At 41.4% G+C, this 19489-nt stretch overlaps 1 protein-coding gene across 5 annotated transcripts in view; it reads right to left on the reverse strand.

Annotated features, from left to right (window-relative positions):
* The window catches only part of CSPP1 (centrosome and spindle pole associated protein 1), a 97048-nt gene that overhangs the window by 34952 nt on the left and 42607 nt on the right, over window positions 1-19489 (reverse strand). For all 5 annotated transcript variants that reach the window (XM_084849362.1, XM_084849361.1, XM_084849360.1 and 2 more), the window contains 8 exons: window positions 16619-16686; window positions 15716-15809; window positions 14382-14439; window positions 7978-8168; window positions 7236-7360; window positions 3341-3422; window positions 2977-3097; window positions 1193-1340 (listed from right to left, as the gene is read on the reverse strand). In XM_084849362.1, the coding sequence (XP_084705488.1) occupies window positions 1193-1340; window positions 2977-3097; window positions 3341-3422; window positions 7236-7360; window positions 7978-8168; window positions 14382-14439; window positions 15716-15809; window positions 16619-16686 (887 nt within the window). The remainder of the gene's footprint in view (window positions 1-1192; window positions 1341-2976; window positions 3098-3340; window positions 3423-7235; window positions 7361-7977; window positions 8169-14381; window positions 14440-15715; window positions 15810-16618; window positions 16687-19489) is intronic.

Raw genomic sequence — 19489 nt, forward strand, 5'->3', positions numbered from 1 at the left:
GCATGTTTATGATGAGAGTTTCAAGGTGAGAAATGTTTCTTCAGATCTACAGTTAAGAGGCCACACAAATCTAATAAGAGTTAGGTGTTCTGTATAGTGCAAGCTTAATCTAAAAGCCCACTAAAATCCAAGTAACATTCTGTTATGATCCCTTTTTACTTTCTTCTATAAACTCAAAACAAGATATTAACATTGGGTTTTAGCCATAACTGGAAGGACTTCTCAACTCTCAGTACTCTAATGTGTTGTTGTAATCCTATTACCTACCATTTGCCTAGTTATCAGTATTAAAAGGCTGTCTCCAGATTTATCATCTCTTTACTTGTAAATTATGTATTTTTATAATGTATATACAGTGGGTAGGATCCAGAATCTGCTTCCCATGGAGGCTCCTTCCATTCACGGAAGGATTCTGATCCAGTGGAGCATTTCCACTGATGCAATTTCCTTCAGAGCAGGTTTTCAGGGGGCAAATAGGAAACTCATTATCTAGATACACTTGTTGACATGTATAATGAAATGCTACTATGATTCATACAAGCTACATGTGTGGGGAAGGAAGATTTTGCATTTATAGCAGATATTTGATTTTTTTAAAGACTACTTTGTCAAAAAAAAGAAGGTGCTTTTTAAACATAACAGCAGTTTACCTCTTAGGCAGGAAGATACTTTGCTGAAAAGTTCAAAGAAACATGTAGTTCCCCTCATGGCACACAGACAGCTCCATAGCAGTTAATATTTGTTGCATTTAAGTATTTGTTTAAAAAACATCAACATCACAGAATATACAATCTAACAGGCTTCAAGCTTTCATGAAAAGGCTGTAATGCTCAATTGCCACATTGCTGAGAATATGTTGCAAGAGGCACTGAAATATTTCTTTGTCCAACTTGTCCTTAGTGTATCACAGAATCCTCTCTCTCATTTATTGTACAAATATCCTCTTGTTCCTGTTGCCACCTTTTGCTGAATTTTGCCAGTAGTTTCATTTAAATCCTGTTCTTATAGAAGTAATTCCCACAGAAACAAGTGAAAGTACTGGTTAATCGTCTTAAATAACCAGAACAAATGTCTTCTATGCTGTAAATTCACATAAATTCCATTTAACTCTATAAGCTGTTATTTATTTCTGGACACATATAAACAACTGTAAAGACAGATAAGAGGAAGATCCCCCAACTTTCAAACATACTTATGAGATTTCCTTTTTTATCTCTGAGAGGAGCACCTCCACCTCCTTTCCCCCAAGGATTGTAATTTCTCATTTCAGCTTCTAACTTGGCTTCATATCGTTCCTTTTCCTCCTTTTCTTGCCTGCGACGTTCTTCTCTTTCCCTTATCTGCAAAAAAGAAACATTCCGATACATGTATTATTAATAGAAGTATTTTTTAAATTGGGGAAGCCTGTTTTAAGTTAATACTAAGGTTGAAGTAGGTTCAAACACTGATTTATCATATCTTCTTCCTGTGATAGTTCATTAATTCAGTTTCACAAAATTATCGTGTTTTCTGTACTTTCAGAGAGGAGAGGATAAGCAGTAATACACAGAACAGAGTTATATAAAAAGACACACACAGCCCACATCTGTTTATAATGCACATAATATCCAGAAAAAGATATTAAAAGCATTTCAAATTCATAGTTTAATTCCTGGTATAGGGAGTTGATCTTGCATCCATGGTGGGTTTAAGATATTGCAGCTGCAATCCTATACCTCTTTACCTGGAAGAAAGCCCTGATGAACTCAATGGGACCTACTTCTGAACAGACATGTTTAGGATTGTACTGTGCATCTTGTTATTTAGCAGCATAGACATTTTTAAATGCCCTGAAAATGTGTGATCAATGGTGGCTTCTAACTGAGAAATGTATGTATTTTTGTGCAGTAAATATTGCCTAAACTTCACCACAGAGGTTATGGTTATAAAAACGATTCTGTATTATTTAAAAAGTGAAGTGTTTTATAATACATCTTTAGTATTCTACACCATCTGTTACTAAAGCAGTTTCTAAAAAATGTCAAAGGAACAGATGTTTACAAATCATAAGACTCAAAGAAAAAACAGTAAGAGCTGATAAAAACTTTTTAGCGCACTTGATCAATTTTAGGCAATATTCAGGAAGGGAAGAAGAGAGATTATCCCAATAATTATAGGTAAAGGAACCTAAGAACAATCTATGGTAATCTAGAACCTAAGTTCTATCCAGTCCTACCATGAGCACAAGGCCTACACACGGAGATATCTCCATATGGCATAAACAGAGCCTGGTTTCCCCCATCCCCATTCTGCAAGCCTAGGAACTCAATATGCCAAGCCATTACAGGAAATTCAAAGTTGGTAGATGCCTCCCGTACCCCCATCCATGAAAAGTCGAGACCTCTTGTTCCTTAATGAGGAGTGGAGAGGGGAAGGGCTGGGTGGCAATATGGGAGGCATGCACAAGGCTCCCAGTCCCCCTAATGACCTTGCATGGTGCTTCCATGCACACACACAGAGAAAGGGGGGACGGGGTTCTCTTATGCCCTAAGGGGATTCTTCCACATGAAGGTAATGTGCCCACCGTGGAGGGGATCAAGCCCATTGTTTTAAACACAGTGTGTATGTGTGTTTTTTTAATTCTATTTTTTATAATAATTCAAGAAGTGTTCACAAAATGACTAAGACACTGATCTCACATAATGCAGCACTCCAATTCAATTAATACTGGACAATGTAAATACAGCACACTTTTTAAAGACTGAGAAAAAGGCTGCATGATGCATTTCAAGCCACTATTCCTAACTAGAAGATACACAGACCCATTTAGAGTAGAAATGTTCAACAGCAAAAGACATTTATTATGGGACAATATGTAACAGAAAAGAAAACATATTCTCAAGAGCTCTTCCTTTCCTCACAGAAGTCACTTAAAATAAATCACATCTCACGTTCAAAGTACAAACATATTTTCCAAAAAAAAATTCAGCTTCCCACCTGGTGTTGTAATTCTTGTTGATATGCTAAAGTAGCCTCTCTTGTGGGCTTTGGTTTTTCTTCAGGAAACATTCCCAGACCTCTTGGTCTATCATTTGTACTTCTTGCTCCAATTTTACTGCTGCATTCAAAAGAGTAAAAGATGCAATACAATTTTAAACAAAACCTAAATTAGTTTCTAATAAAATATGCTTTCAAATGATAAATTTCCCTTATATAGACTGTCAACTTCCAAACAGAAACTTGTTTTTAGATGCCCAGTTATGTTTGGAAAGCTGGCAATTTCTCCACAATTCAATCTATTCAATCTCATAATCACATTCCCAAATAAATAAATAAACAATACTAAGCTAATCTTACTTACATAGTCACAGCAGGAGGTCTTTGAACAATATCAACAGGTGGAGGTGCAGATGAAGCCTGTGCCCCTATTGTGCCTGTGCTGCCTAAATCAAGGAAAACATTCAACATTTAAATCTAGGGTTTATAGCAACATAAAGACCGGATTCGCATGATCTCACGGCTTATTTTCCCTCCCTGTGTGTGCCAGTTGCGAGCCACCTCATTAGCATAATTACCCTTGCTTGGGCACGTGTTGTCGCAACGTCCAAACCTGGCAAGGGTGGCTGGCTGGTGTGGTTTACAAACCACCCTGAAATCCATAGGTTGTTCTAGTGTTTCAGGGTGGCTGGCTGGTGTGGTTTACTCTCTTACTCTGAACTCTCACCAGGTTCAGATGCCACAACGACCCACACCCAGCGAGGGTGGTTACGCTAATTAGGTGGCTTGTGACCAGCACGTGTGGGGAGGGAAAATAAGCCACTGTGACTTATTTTCCCACTGTGATTGTGTGAACCTGCCCAAAATTTTATTATCTGGGGTGACAAATGTAAGATATTGGCATGTCAAGAAAATGGCCCAAAGTATAAATGTGAGAACATACATATATAAACAGCAAACACAGCTGGTGAGTACCACCAGGATTGCAACCAAAATGGGAAGACTGGGAAATGAGGGGCGGGATACAAATGTTTTAAATAAATAAATAAACAGTGTTAGCACAAATGACGTCAGCGTGCTTATAAATCACAGGCTTACTTTGGTTCTATTGAAATAGCTGTAGCAGAGGCCAAATAACTTTTGTAAAACAAAAAAGGCAGGGTAAAAGCAAAACAGTTTCAGGAGAGAAAAATGCAGAGTGGAAAAAGGGGGGAAGGCTTTGTGAAGCATGCAGATGAGTATGTGTGAGCATGCGCGCGTGCACACACACACACACAAGCTTCCCAAGTGTCAATAGTACTTTTTAAAAAAAGAAAAGAAGGCAAGAGCAAGGGGCTCTCTTCACGAGCAATTTAGTGCGAAGTTAGAACAGTCTGAATTCCCTCACGATGGATGACATTGTTGCCAAACCGCTGCCAACCAGCCACTTCCCTCGTGAAAAGCCACATTTTCTGAAATTCCTTTTACTCTGACTTTTTTTTACTGAAAGCAGCTTTCTGGCGGTTTTACCAGTGTGCCATGTGTGTCTCCCCCCGCCCCACATTAAATCCTGGGCGTGCCTCAGTGACCTGGCAGTGACGTGGTCAAGGGGATGGGATTCCCTCTTGTTTCCTCAATGGAAGTAGTTTTTCCCATTGAGAAAATCTGCTGGAACGCAGCAGAGGCCCCTCACATTACTCCAGTAGAGGGACACTCATTCACCTTAGCTAGCCTACTTTTAATCTTTAATATATCCCCCCTTCTGTGCATGTTTACTCAGAAGTAAGAAATAAATCTCACTCCCCTGCAGTGAAAGGGTTAAAGATTAACTTTAGTAACTTGCCCGAAAGCGCTCTTTCGCTTCTCCAGTGATCTCTTAAATCGCTATTGCAATGTTGTGCTTCTTTGATGTTCTGTAGTTTCTCTGAAGTAAAGTCGTTTGTCTTTTGTTATGTAAAGTCCCTTCTCCACTTTATCACAGTAATGATCTTTCAGGTTTAAGGGAGCTTCTCATTGCAAGCAGGGAGAAGGAGAAAGGGAGAAGGGGGGGGAGTGTGGAAGCAACAACTCCAGGACAGGCAAAATTGGGGGGCTGACCTGCTCTCAGGGGGAGTCTTCAGATGCTGCACTTGAGAATTGGAGATTTTGGCTTCTCAAGGCAAAAGTGTGCACATGGAGAAAAATGGAGAGGCTGCCATCACTCCGTGGCAGATTGCTGGAATGGGGCGAAACTGGGGTGGGGGGAAGTTCTCAGGGGGAACCTTCAGATGCTGCACTCAAGAACTGGGTATTCTGGCTTCTTCAGGGAAATCTACACACATGGGGAAAATTAGTTGCTCTCCATTCATAATAATGTAGTGGCAGGGGGGAGCCAGGACAGGGGTGGGAAACAAGCCTCTCTCATAGGTTGAGCAGCCCCTACCAGTTTGATGATGGTCAGTTCTACTCCCCCCACCCCACCCGGAAGTATGATCCTTTCAAGCACCGTGTGACCCCCGAAAACCGGATTTTAAAGGTACACTACACTCGGCTTATCTTGCTTGTGTGTCCCTGATGGACCAAAGCCGATTCCATGAAAATCCAGCTAGTAGTCCAACGCGATTCTCATTCCGTTGTCGTGAAGATCTTCCCGCAAAACACCATGGCATTGGGGCTGTTATGGGAGAGCTATTATGGTGTAGTGGTTGGAGTGCTGCATTAAGCCTGGGGAGACTCAGATTCAAATCCCCATTCACCCAGAAAGCTCACTGGTTGAACTTGGACCAGTCACTACCTTTCAGCATGACCTACCTCACAGAGATGTTGTGAGGGAAAATGGGGAGGGGGGAACCTGGTATACTGTCTTGAAGGAAAGATGGGATAAAAATGAAATAATAAATAATAAAATTTGTCTGAAGTGTGTAGTGAGCCCCTAGAACTGGAATGCCTGTGTCTTATGGCATAATCCTAGGCATATTTACTCAGAAGTAAGTCTATGATGAATTGGGCTTACTCCTGGGTATGTGTATAGGACTTCAGCCTTAAAGACCTTTGGAGGTCCCTTTATATTGTAACTTCAAAGCATACAATTAATTGGGTCAGTTCTCAGTTTAAACAAATTCTATATTAAACGAAGGGGAAAAATTCTAAACTTAGACATGTTTCACAGAAAATCTGGATGCCCTATGTTTCCAGTATTTTGATTACTAATGGGTAAAACCAACGCATTTTACTTTAGAATGGGCTAGATCTTACAAAGACTTTTTTGAAAATTCTCAGTAAAAGGTTGGGCTTTTCCTGAGAACTCTCAGAAAGACCAAACCAAAAGGGAGAGCTTCTCCACCATTGGCAACAATCTTGTCTGCCAGTCTCCCTCCCCGACTCTTTTCTCGGCTTACAAGTTGGGGTGGGTGGGGGTGGCCTCACAAAAGCCAAGCACTTTATTGAAATTTCCTTCTTTTTGCAATAAAACCTTCTCAGCATGCCTAAAGCCTCAATTTGGGCTTCACCACACAAGGCTAAAATCCCGCATCCTTACCAGGGCTTCTGCTTCCAGATTCTTTGCAGGATTAAGCTTGGATATGCTGACATGTGCTGTTTTTATTTCTTAGCAAGTTCTATATGTTTCATTTTACAGCCACTAGATAGTGCTGCTGTTATAGCACCATTACAGAAGTACACCCAGCAAGTAGAACACTTCCTAGAGAATAATCGGAATTTCCCTGCACTTTACAAAGGCGAGATAAAGATAATAAACCATGGGAGGGGCCCTGGAGGCTGATGACATCATGTAAAGGACCTGCAAACTTCCATGAGTAACCAATCTTGTTCATACATTACAAGCCTCGTGTGGAGAAGCCCTTTGTCTAATTCCTCCTGATCAGGGGGAATTTGTTTTTAAAAAAATACTTTCCAGACTGAATGTTGGCAGGAAGAATTTCAAATGCAGAAAGTGCTTAGAAACAGCCTTTGACTTTAATCTCAGCTGCTGTTTTCCCTTCTCCCACTCTTTCACAATGTAGTAAAGCTTATGAAAGTGTGGTGAGAGAGAAACTGACAGATGAGGGGATTGGCACCAAACCATTGGGAACAGATTCAACATTTGGAAGCGGTTGGGCATTTCTGACCACCTCCTCCCACACTTTCCACAATTCTTCTCCATCCCTAGGTTCAGTAACATCTCTAGGTTCAGTAACGACTATTTCAAAAACAAGCCATTTATCTTGACATCAGAACAACCTCCAGAAAGTGTTTTACTCTAGAACATTTGCTAAAATGTTTATATCAACCAATCAACTTACAGTATGCAAGGCTAGGATCCAAAGGATTCCTGGCACCATAGAAGAAGTAAGCATCATCATATGGAGTTCTATAGTTGTCAGCCAAAATTGGTGGAGGTGGTGGTGGTGGTGGTGGAGGTGCAATTCTAAATCAAAACAAAAATGACAACTTATTTTAAATATATGTATTTCTGTCTGTGTGCATATACATATAAATAAGCTAACAGACAGCAGCAAAATTCATCAGCTAACTATGCAGTGGATGAGAACAACACAATATCCAACATGGTTTGCTTTTCATAGCAACTGCAAGGTAACATAATGGTCCCGTTCAGATGTATAAATCTTGGCTTAATAAGCCAAGGTAAAAGGTATGCTTAAGCCCTTGTGTGCTCTGTCCTCCTGCCACTGCTTCCCTCCTCGGCATGCCACAATCAACCATTAACCATAGTTACCCATTGCATCCAAACTAGGAAACTGGTTACCAGGTCTGGAACAAGCCGGGATCTAAAAATGATTCCAAACTGTGGTTTAAGAGTTTCCCAGTTTGGATGCAATGAAAAATGGTTAATGAAAGACTTCCTGGGTTGATTTGTAGCATGCTGAGGAAGGAAAACAGAAGGGGGCATGAGGAGAGGATGTACAGGGACAAGTCTCATGCATATCTTGGTTAATTAAGCAAGAATTGTATGTCCAAACATGGCTATAGCTCACATCTACCCAAACACCACCCAACTTAAAAGGGAACACTACAGAAAATCACCTGGGAGCTAACATTTCTCCAAGAGCAGTGGACAATCCTCTGTGAAAATATTCATTCACTGGTGAGATAGGAGGTGCAGATATGGAGGTAGGTCCAGGTGTAGGAGTTTGAAATGCTGGCCTTGGTCTTTCTGGCGGTATTCTCTCTTCAGGTAATCGTGGTGTTAATCCGAACTCCTTTAGCCTGTCGGGCTACAGGGGAAAGTTGGTTTATTTATTATTTAGCATATTATGTATACTAATACTAGTATATGCATACTAAAGCTATTACAGATCTAAGATGCAACACATAGAGAGAATGGAACATTATGATGAAGATTCTTTCTGGCTTGGTATGACAGAGGCATCCAACAGTGGTTAATCTTCTCATACCAGCCAGGAAGGCAGGGATCATGTGACCTAAGTTTCTGTACTAGGTCCCATACTGCAAGACTCCTCCTCAGTTCTGTCCTGTTGCTGAGCCTGAGATAAAAAAAAACAAGACACCCATGAGGTAGAGTAAAAAACCAAAAGGGTGAAGTCCCATCCTGATTAGACATAGCACAAGCTGGAACATGACAGGCAAAGCACCAGCAGAACATAGGACCACAGACTGTATCTATTCAACCACTTGACTGACTAGGGTGTGGTTTGGATGCCTCCATTACACCAACCCAGAAGAAACCTTCAGGGTAAGTATACAATGTCCCATCATCTGTTTGGTGTGAGGAGGCAATTAACAGTGGCACATGCATAAGCAAAGACAGTATCTAGAGAAGGCTGAAAAGCAGCTGAATCTATGACAGAGGATGTCTGGGCTGTAGCACTTTACTCCCAAATGCTGCCTCTGCAGAGGCAAAGGTGTCCAGTCTACAGTATTTGGAGTGGACCACATGGTCGCCCTACACATTTCTGTGATGGGTGCATTGATGGAAAGGCTGTGGACATCTCTTTCCCACTTTTTGCCTGGACAAGGGAGTGGGAGAGGAGTCTGAGGACAGTTCCTCTACACTGCCCCACTAATATACAGTTTTTGTATATTTTGTTACAACAGCTGATCACTCCAATCATTGCTAACCGCCTATTTTTAAAAATCTGTAGGAATTGGTCCTGGAGGATAAAGGAAGGAAAACACAGGGTGTCACACTCATAGGAGGAAGGTAAGCCCATGAAGGTAAGCCAAGCTCTGGCAATCAAAATTCTGATTGCCAGAGACTTGAGAATTGCCCACTCAATTAATGGTCTCCTTATTTCAGGAGTTTGCAGAAAGATGGAGCCACTTTTTCTGGCTTGTACTGCCATTTGGTGGTCAAAGTCAAAAATACACTGAATATTGTCTTCTCAACATGTCACCATGTTTTGGCATGAACCTATGGGGATCGGGTTAGAAACACCAGAGTGCCCCTCCATGCCGCATTCCCACTCCATTTCTCCTGATGTAGTCTCTGACTCCTTATTTGAGCATTTTTCTTGTTCCTTTTCCGGATTGCCGTCATGGCAATAATGGCTGTTGTGTATAAGCTCTAGGCTGTATTAGTGGGAGGTCCGACTCATCTGAAGCTGCAGTAGGTGTCAGGATTAGGCCCAGGCTCCCTAGTTTGCTTTCTGATGCGGATTCAGATTCGGAGATGGAACTAGAGGAGATGGAACTAGAGGATGCGGGGAGGAAATTCCCCAAGACTCTCCAGGAGTCAGTGAAGAACCTTCCCAGTGGCTTATCAAACAGAAGGGCAAGGCTCAGAGACTGTCTCTCCCCGCCCCCGGGGGGGGGGGGAACCTGACCTCTGTCAGAGGGGGAGGGAACACCAGAACTGACAGATGCCAGAGCCTGCCGAGTTCAGCAGACGAGCTGAGAGGAGGTAGGGGGCGTCCCACCAGATTGGCTGCCCATCAGAAGTTGGGCTGGGAGGATCCTCCCTAAAGGAAGGAGCCCAGAAAAAGCCTGCTGAGCACAGTGGGAAACCAGTCCTTGGTTGAAAGGGAACTGCCCTGCTTTCAGTAGTTCTCTTAACAAAAGTGCTATTTAGCTGATTAGGCCTAGAGCACAGCTCCCAGCCTTTGTAGTCACTTCAGGTGTGAAGAAGTGCTATTAACAGAATAAAAGAGTCTGTGGATTGTACAGCAAGTCTCTGTTGCCTCACTACTCAGCAGGAGGGCTTGGAGCCCTTGACAGTGGGAGTCCCCATAGTGGCCACAGCGGTTAGTTTAGTGCCTCTCAGCACATGAAAAAAGTGCATTATTTTATTTGGTTCAGGTTTTGCAGCAGTGCTTTCTCGTGTTGGAGCCATAGCTTGGAGAAAGAGGGGAGAGGTGACAGCAAAGACCCAAAAAAAGTTTTTTTAAAAAAAATATTATTTAATCAACTTATAGACTGCTTGACTATATCTAAAAAGACAGCTCAAATCAGTTTTTCTGTGAAAAAAAAAACTCAGTAAAATTAAACAAGGAAGGAAGGGAAGAAGGGTAAGATTTAGGTATGACTGATGAGAGGAAGAGATTAAAGGCTGTAAGAGAGAAGCTGAAGCTCTGTCCTTGGCAAAGGAAGGGAAAGAACTGGGGAAGAAGTCTTGCAGTCACATGATCTTTATCTTCCTGGGGGATAGGAGGAGACAACCCACCACTGGTTGCCTCTGATACATCAAACAGAGAATAATACTTTCCAATAGCAGTACACTCTTTTAAAAAAATAATTCAAAAACCACAACACACTAAATCTAGTGTCAATGATTTTCTACAAAATGTCATACTAAACACTTAGTTGAACATGCTAGTAATAAAGAGACTTATTTCAACCCAATATCAATCAGCACTCTTGTTCATCTTAGAACATTTGGGAAAGGCTAATTTCAAAGAAGAACATTCTACAGTACTTATTCTGAATAATAATAATACTGAAACATGCCGAATAAACATTTCTAAAACATTAGCAATTGAGAAGAAAACCCGATATACGTTAGATCCATTTTATTGGTTAAGACCATATTAAGGGTTTTTTTAATCTTTCTGTTAAAATACCATGAAGTAATATGCTCTATAAATCTGGTAAATAAAAATGTTTATTGACATCTGAAAGAGACTACAGAAGAAAGAGAGGTGGTACCATGCACTTAATCCAAAAAGCATGCAGGCTTCAAAACTATCCTACTATCTCATGGATTCCCTGGCAGCTCCTATGTATCTTAGTATTCAGCTTTTTTAAAACTGACACAAACATTAATACAATGTGGAAGGCCTCCATGATTTTCATAAAGATGGATTAACTTTCCGTATTTCTATATCAGTTTTTATTGCACAATTCATTGTGTTGCTGTCCAGAAAAATGCTGAGAGCTCTGGAACTCTACATGCCTAAATGGGTACTATATACCCATCTTGGTAGAACAGTTGTTGACAAAATAGCAATATGTTGAAATGTTTTACCTTTTCTTCACTTAGCTGTAAGACAGTATATACAATAAAGTTAGTACTTACAACTATAGAACTCACAACTCAGGTGCACAAAGAAAAGTGCACTGCACTCAATTTCTAATACATTTTTAACAGTTAAATGGTTCTATTCAATACAATTAGAGTTGCTGGCTAATGGAATAACTTGAAAATACTTCGGTTAGGATCTGATGGGGGTCCTCAGTGCCAGCAGCTGTTCTCTCTGTGGCAGTTACAATCCTATACAGCTACAATCCTATATACACTTACCTGAGAGTAAGCCCCACTGAACTCAATGGAACTTCCGAGTAGCAATATATAGGGCTGCACTGTATGTGCAAGAGTTTTTCAAAACTGCTTTTCGGACTTGGTGGTGTTTTGGGACCAGGGGTAGAGAACCGTCCATAAAGGAACTCAAGTAGGGAAAATGGATGCATAAGCAAATAAGCCCCTTTAGATCGCTGTCATTAAATATATAATAATTATTCTATATCAAATCTGGGACCTCTTGTATGCTAAACTCCATTGAGCTACGGCTCTACAAATATTCTGTATACTAAGCTATGATATTTCTCAGCATCTCAACCAGAGGCACATTTAAATGTATTTGGAACCTCCCAATGATATCTGTTTGGGAGTTTAACCAAGACTGTGTTGTTACACTAGAAAAAAAGCCTAGGAAATAGTACAAGGAATTAAATAAATAATGGAAAGTACTAACAGCTTTTAATCTCCTAATACGGTGTTGATGTTTAAGCCAGGCCCGAATGTCATGTTCCCCTTACCAAGATGTTAATTGCACCTATCCATTAGCCCTTCTTTTCTAACCTATTTTGAGACTGCCTGTTCCACTGAGTGCCCCACTATAGCAAATTCCCCAAAGCAACCACAGTCCATCCTATGTGCAAGGATAGTCAGGTCCTCTGCCTCTTGCTTGTACAGAATATATGACTGACAATACAGGACCTTTGCAGACACTTAGCTCTCCCCCAGAAAGATACCATGACTCTCAGTTAGCTCATTACTATAATTAGCCCCAGGAACCAATATGCATTGATCCAATATACCTGAAGAGTCTATGGCTATTCTTGCTGAGATAGGGGAGTGCAGCCTGTTTCTTATGGAAAAAAAAACACACAAAAACCCAAACTATCACTTCATAATGGCATGAAGGACAGAGGAGGGCTTACCAGTGCACTTGGTGGTGATGTAATGCAGCACCATCCAATAAGTGCCCATGACATGTCTGTACCACCTTTTGCACAGAAACAAGCATGCAACAGCCACACTTACTGGGTATTAAAACTTCTGTTTCACAGCAGCTAGAGTTACTAGTCCAATTTCTGGGAAACAGCATCTTAAGAGAAACACTGGCACTTTAGGGAGCACAGTCATTTATCTGGTTCAGTTACAGCAGCAACATCAACCCTAGGAAAACCCACAGCATCTGGGAAGACCCATATAACAGGAAGAACTCCAGTTCCCCATAAACAGAAGCACAGTACACAGCACAGAATTGTTAGAATTGTCTGTGCTGAATTCTGTTTCGACCAAGCCCTCTGTTGTTAGGTATATACTTATAAGTACAGTGACCACCTTCTCAACATACAGTGTGGAGCACAAAAACATTATCTCTCCTTACCCACATGGTCATTGCCACCTTCCTTCTTTTGCTCCAATTAGTTGGTTGACCAAAACAAAACACAAGCATTTCCTTTGTATGTCAAAGCCTAGGAAATAGACTTGAGTGCAAGAGCCCTCAAATCAACATTGTACAGCAAATTTGTGGTACTGTGCTATTAGAGAAAACAAAGCTGCTTCAGAGTTCTGACATTTATATGCACAGGTTGAGGCTGGATGCTCCATCCACTAACAGGAGTGGTTATCAGCATCCAGGGTTCTCAACTACTGCACAGCAAGAAATTTTTGCTTTGTTTTAAAGTTCTGGGTATCCACAAAACATAAAAATCAACCAGCTAACTGTAGTTTGAGGATGAACAAGCCTCCCTTTCTATGCAGTTGTAGATAGGAGCTCTGAGCACCAAGAACTATCCATAGTCACCAAGATCTCACCACCTCCAAGCTTTCTGAAAATTATTTGGCACTAGGAGACTGATCCTGGTTTGTTCTAACAAACCACAGTTTAAAGAAACCACCATTCCCAAGTATGGATATAATGGAAAACTATGGTTACTTTAGAAGTGGAAGCAAAACTCTTCATGACCATACAAGAGGGGGAAGCACATGGGACTATGGTTTGTGCAGTCTCATGCACATAGCAGGAAACCATGCTTTCTCTTTATGTCTGAACCACTTCAGTGTGTCACTGGTCTCATGCTGGTTCTGTCAAAATTTCAAAAATAAATTCTTTAAGGCTGTGTACAGACAATTATTGCTATAGCACCTTCCCCCTGCTATGGTGACTCTAGGTCTAGTTGTTCTACCACAGCTGAAAAGAAGCAGGGGAATAGCCGCCATGAAAAAGCCTGTTTGGGTTTTGGAGGTACAACTTGAAGTGTAAACAAGATTGCTGAGAAAACATGGACCAAAAAGATGTGCATGTACTCCACAGGAAATGAGGGCTCTAAAAAGCCATCCCACCTCTCTGAGGTATAAGCGTAAGCTTGCTTCTCTATGGACATATAAATAGAGAAAATAATCAATCCTGTACTTTAGAGTGTTATAGCTACATTATTCTGTTGAATTATAGAAACGCACTCCTATATTGCAAATTTTTTCCATTTCCAGCTAAATGGTATTTGAACAATGAAAGAGAAGAGGAAGTACCTTACTGCACATAAAAAATAACCCTCAACAGTGCAATCAGAGCAGGATGATGGGGATAAGTACCAAGTCTTGGCAACAACACTACTAGCATTTCCTTATGAGCATCAAAGGTAGCAACATTTGCAGACATTTATTAGCCCTTTTTAAACTGTATCAGAGATATTTTAACTCCACTGCCAAACTTGAAAAGAGCCAAACACTAAAAGTCACTCACCTTTTTCTCAGGGTCTAGAGCTCCAGATGCCGCAACTGGGAGCTCAAGCTCCTTTTCACTATTGAAGAGAATACACACACATACACAAAAGATTAGCACAAAGATAGTGATGCAGGTTCCGACAATCAGGGGGGAAACAACACAGTGCTGGTACGGGTTTGCAGTGTGGGTGAAAATGAACTACGCCTGTACCGTGTTCGGATGACATGGCAACCCGCAACTAAGATAATCCTGGTCATGTGACTGGCGCATGCACAGGGGCAGGGGAAACAACTGACGCTGCATTGTTTCCCTAGCTGACTGTCCAAACTCGCCTATTCTTTGTAACATTTGTATCCCACCCTTCCTCCAAGGTACACAGGGTAGCATACAAGGGATTATCTTATTTTACCTTCACAACCACCCTGGGAGCTAGGTTAGCCTGAGAGTTATTTACCCAAGGCCAGTCAGTGATTTTCATGTCTGAGCAGGGATCTGAACTCAAGATTTCCCTGGTCAAAACTGAACACTATCCCAGGGGTGGTGAACCTGTAGCCCTCCAGAGTTGTTGGACTCCAGCTCCAATTAGCCCTAGCCCAAATGGCCAATCGTCAGGGATGATGGGGAGGGGGTGCACAGCAAAATCTTGGGCGGGGGTGCACATTTTTCTCACCACTACTGTATCCAAAACACTAGATCTCTTTGGTTCTTTCACACAGAGAAGTGTATTTAAAATTACTAAACTATACTTGAAATTAAAATTAAATAATATTTTAATATTGTTAATATTAATCATACTTTCCTAATAGTAGTTAAAATGGCATTAGTTGCTTCAAAAACTGGCTTTATATGACACTCAGAGTATATCTGCACTAGTCTTTCCCATGTGAACTCCTCCCTACTTTCCATGGTTTGCTATAACCATGGTGTAGCATTATATTTCCAGCAGTGTTAACCAGGATTGTCCTCATAACCAGCAGGCTGGACAGAGGGAGATGAGATGGGAAGCAGGGCCATTCCACTAGCCATGCTAAAAGACTACTTAATGTTTTTCCTCTTTCCTCCCCATCCCTTTTTTCTTGTGTGTTCTGTCTTTTTATATTGTAAGCCCACAGGAAGAACTGTCTTGTTTTACTGATTGTATGTAAGCCACTCCAGGAGCCTTTCTGGCTGAGAAGTGGGATAAAAATATTATAAATAAATCAAAAGGAAAGAAAATGTCTAAAATTACAATGTAAATAATATTATTCCATGCCGTTGGTAGCAAAGAGATTTCCCTTCATATCTCTCACAAGATCTCATTACTAATCATTCACCAATTGAAAATTATTATTTGTCCAAAAGCCTTATGTTACCGTCTCTTATTTCTCTGTTGCTCGGCTATTTGCTCCACTAAGTCTTGCCTATATTGTTCTTTTCTTCTCTGAATAAGTTCTCTATCTTGACCTCCTAAAAATGGAAACATAAATAAGCACAACTTCCTCTTCTAGCATCTTACAATTTCAGCTAAAGTTATGCCACAGATACTCCTACATAATTTCACCACTCCCACCATGCCAAGAAACAGCACTACTTTCAAGGTAATCTATTTTCCAAAATTCATTCCCTGCTTTCCCTCTTCGACAATGATCCTGGCCTATAGCTCTAACTACTTTGAGTACAATCCAGACAAAAGTGGTTATCTACAAATCCCAGTGAAATCAAGTGGGAAAGAATATTTCTCTCGGTAGTTTACAACCAAACCATTATTCATGTTAGTGACAAGGGCAGAGGAGCAGCTGAACAATTGTCAGAGTGGAGCAACTGCAGTACAATGAAATCATGCTTCACCAGGAGTCATCCCTATAAAATGGATCTCAGCCACACAAGACAAGATGCAGAAAATCCAATCACAAGTGTTCCACATCTCATCTAGCTTGGCCCTTGAATTTTAATTTTTTTCTTCAAGTGACCTATTTCAGAAACACCAGCTGACTAAAGTGCTAGAACACTGCAGTTTGTCCTCAACTTTATATGAGAATGTCACATTGTTTTCGGGATGGGAGGGAGCAGGAGGAAGAAGAAATGCTTCTTCTAAGTTTGCACTCCAGTGTTTTAAAAATTTCTAGCCTTTATAAGTTCCTTTGCCTAAATGCAATATAAAAGTATTAAATATTATAGAAACTACCCAAACACAACTTTTTCAGTAGCCAGATTTTCTATACATACTGATATACAGTATGTACAGACTGTTTTCTATACAGACTGATAATACATACCAATTATCAGTCCTGTTGCATATGGAACACTACCAGCAGCTGACTGTGCCTGCTCATTAGTAGGACTTCTGTAATGAAAGAAGAGAAAAGTAAGCCAATGAAAACAAAGATCATACGGAATGTACTATACAACTTCTTTGTGAAAGGACATTTTCAAACAACACTAGATGAGCAGGAAAATGTAAGTTGTGCTGACAACCTACAAGTTACTGTTTGAATCTGAAGAATCTCCACTTTAATTTAAATTTGTAGCCCTCAAGATTGGACAGAAGTCAGAATATGGGCTGGCAAAAGTTTCTAGTGTGATTCCCAAGGATAAACACACTCCCCAACCATGCTGTAGAGCAGAAATGGGGAACTGTTCCACCCCCTTGGGGATAGATTGCCTTTCAGGATGCCCCTGAGGACTGAACATCAGGGGGTGGTCCCCTTCTTCCCCAAATCCCACCCCTCTTGCCCTCTGATATTATTTCAGTCTTTTCTCAATGCAGAGGAAGGTGCAGAACTATTCTTCCATGCCTCTTTGTGCACGGAGATGGAGGAGGGGTGGAATCCTCATGGCAACGGGTTTAGTTCACTCTCCACCTTTTTGCGCTTTTTACTGAAGCTGTATCTGCTTCATCTGGGGACACATGAGGTTTAATAATCCAGATTATCCCAAAGCTACCCTAGGGCTCTGGGCAAGACACACGGCAGTTTACCGCAAATTGTTTGGGTGGCTACTGGGTGGATCTCATCTATGCCATCATTTAGAGAGCCTGTTCCCTCCCTCCCACTCCCACCTCGTTCCGCCCTTTCTGTTTCTCTGGCCAGTGTGTGTGTGTTAGTGCCTGCCTCCCTAATCTATGCCTGACTCCTCATATATTTTTTTTTAATTATCTTCCTTCTAAAACCACAATAGCGACAGGAGTAAATGCGCAGAACCTTGTTTTCATTTACCTTGGCGTGGTGGAACCATCAGGTTGGGCTGTTCCTTCCTGGGGAGCTTTGCCCTGACTCTGTAGTTGTGTTTGCGCTTTCATAGTACTTTAGAAGGTGCGCCTAAAACATGATTTTGCTTAGCTGCAACTGCAATCAGCACTATTCAGTGTCCCGCTGGTGGTGTGGTGTAATTTCTCTGTAGTGCTATAACAGGTATATGTATTTCTGTTGTTGTTGTTGTTCAGTCATTCAGTTGTGTCCTACTCTTCGTGACCCCATGGACCATAGCACGCCAGGCCTTCCTGTCCTGCGCTCTCTCCTGGAGCATGCTCAAGTTCATATTCATTGCATCGGTGATGCTATCTAGCCACCTCATCCTCTGCCATCCCCTTCTCCTTTTGTCTTCAGTCTTTCTCAGCATCAGGGTCTTTACCAGTGACTTTTCTCTTTGCATTAGGTGGCCAAAATATTTGAGCTTCAGCTACAGTATCTGTCCTTCCAATAAGCACTCAGGGTTGATTTCCTTTAGGATTGACTGATTTGACCTCCTTGCAGTCCAGGGGACTCGTAAGAGTCTTCTCCAGCACCACAGTTCGAAAGCATCAATTCTTCGGCGCTCAGCCTTCCTTATAGTCCAGCTCTCACAGCCATACGTTGCTACTGGAAAAACCATAGCTTTGATTATATGAACCTTTGTCGGCAAGGTGATGTCTCTGCTTCTTACTATGCTGTCTAGGTTTGCCATAGCTTTCCTCCCAAGGAGCAAGCGACTTTTAACTTCATGGCTACAGTCACCGTCTGCGGCGATCTTGGAGCCCAAGAAAATAAAATCTGTCACTGCTTCCATTTCTTCCCCTTCTATATGCCAGGAAGTGATGGGGCCAGATGCCATGACCTTAGTTTTTTTAATGTTGAGTTTCAAACCAGCTTTTGCACTCTCCACTTTCACCCTCAACAAGAGGCTCTTTAGATCCTCTTCGCTTTCTGCCATTAGGGTGGTATTGTCTGTGTATCTGAGGTTGTTGATAATTCTCCCGGCAATCTTAATTCCGACCTGTGATTCATCCAATCCGGCATTTCTCATGATGTACTCTGCATATAAATTAAATAAGCAGGGCGACAATATACAGCCTTGTCGTACTCCTTTCCCAATTTGGAACCAATCGGTTGTTCCATGTCCGGTTCTTACTGTTGATTCTTGACCCTCGTACAGGTTTCTCAGGAGACAGGTAAGGTGGTCTGGTACTCCTTTAAGAATTTGCCACAGTTTTTTGTGATCCACACAATCAAAGGCTTTAGTGTAGTCAATGAAGCAGAAATAGACGTTTTTCTGGAATTCTCTTGCTTTCTCCATGATCCAGCGAATGTTAGCGATTTGATCTCTAGTTCTCCTGCCTCTTCGAAACCCAGCTTGTACTTCCGGTAGTTCTCAGTTCAACATACTGCTGAAGCCTAGCTTGTAGGATTTTGAGCATAACCTTGCTGGCATGTGAAATGAGCGCAATTGTGTAGTAGTTTGAACACTCTTTGGCGTTGCCCTTCTTTGGAATTGGAATGTAAACTGACCTTTTCCAGTCTTGTGGCCACTGTTGAGTGTTCCACATTTGTTGGCATATTGAGTGCAGCACTTTAACAGCATCATCTTTTAGGATCTTAAATAGCTCAGCTGGAATACTGTCATCTCCACTAGCTTTGTTGTTAGTAATGCTTCCTAAGGCCCACTTGACTTCACTCTCGAGGATGTCCAGCTCAAGTTCAGTGACCGCACTTATCATGGCTATCAGGGACATTAAGATCTTTCCTGTACGGTTCTTCTGTGTATTCTTTCCACCTCTTCTTAATCTCATCTGCTTCTGTTAGGTCCCTGCCTTCTTTGTCCTTTATCATGCCCGTCTTTGCACAAAATGTTCCCTTGATATCTCCGATTTTCTTGAAGAGATCTCTAGTCTT

This window comes from Heloderma suspectum, chromosome 4 (genome assembly GCF_057233095.1).
Source record: "Heloderma suspectum isolate Gila_16-S chromosome 4, 16-S_ref, whole genome shotgun sequence".
Lineage (NCBI taxonomy): Eukaryota > Metazoa > Chordata > Lepidosauria > Squamata > Helodermatidae > Heloderma > Heloderma suspectum.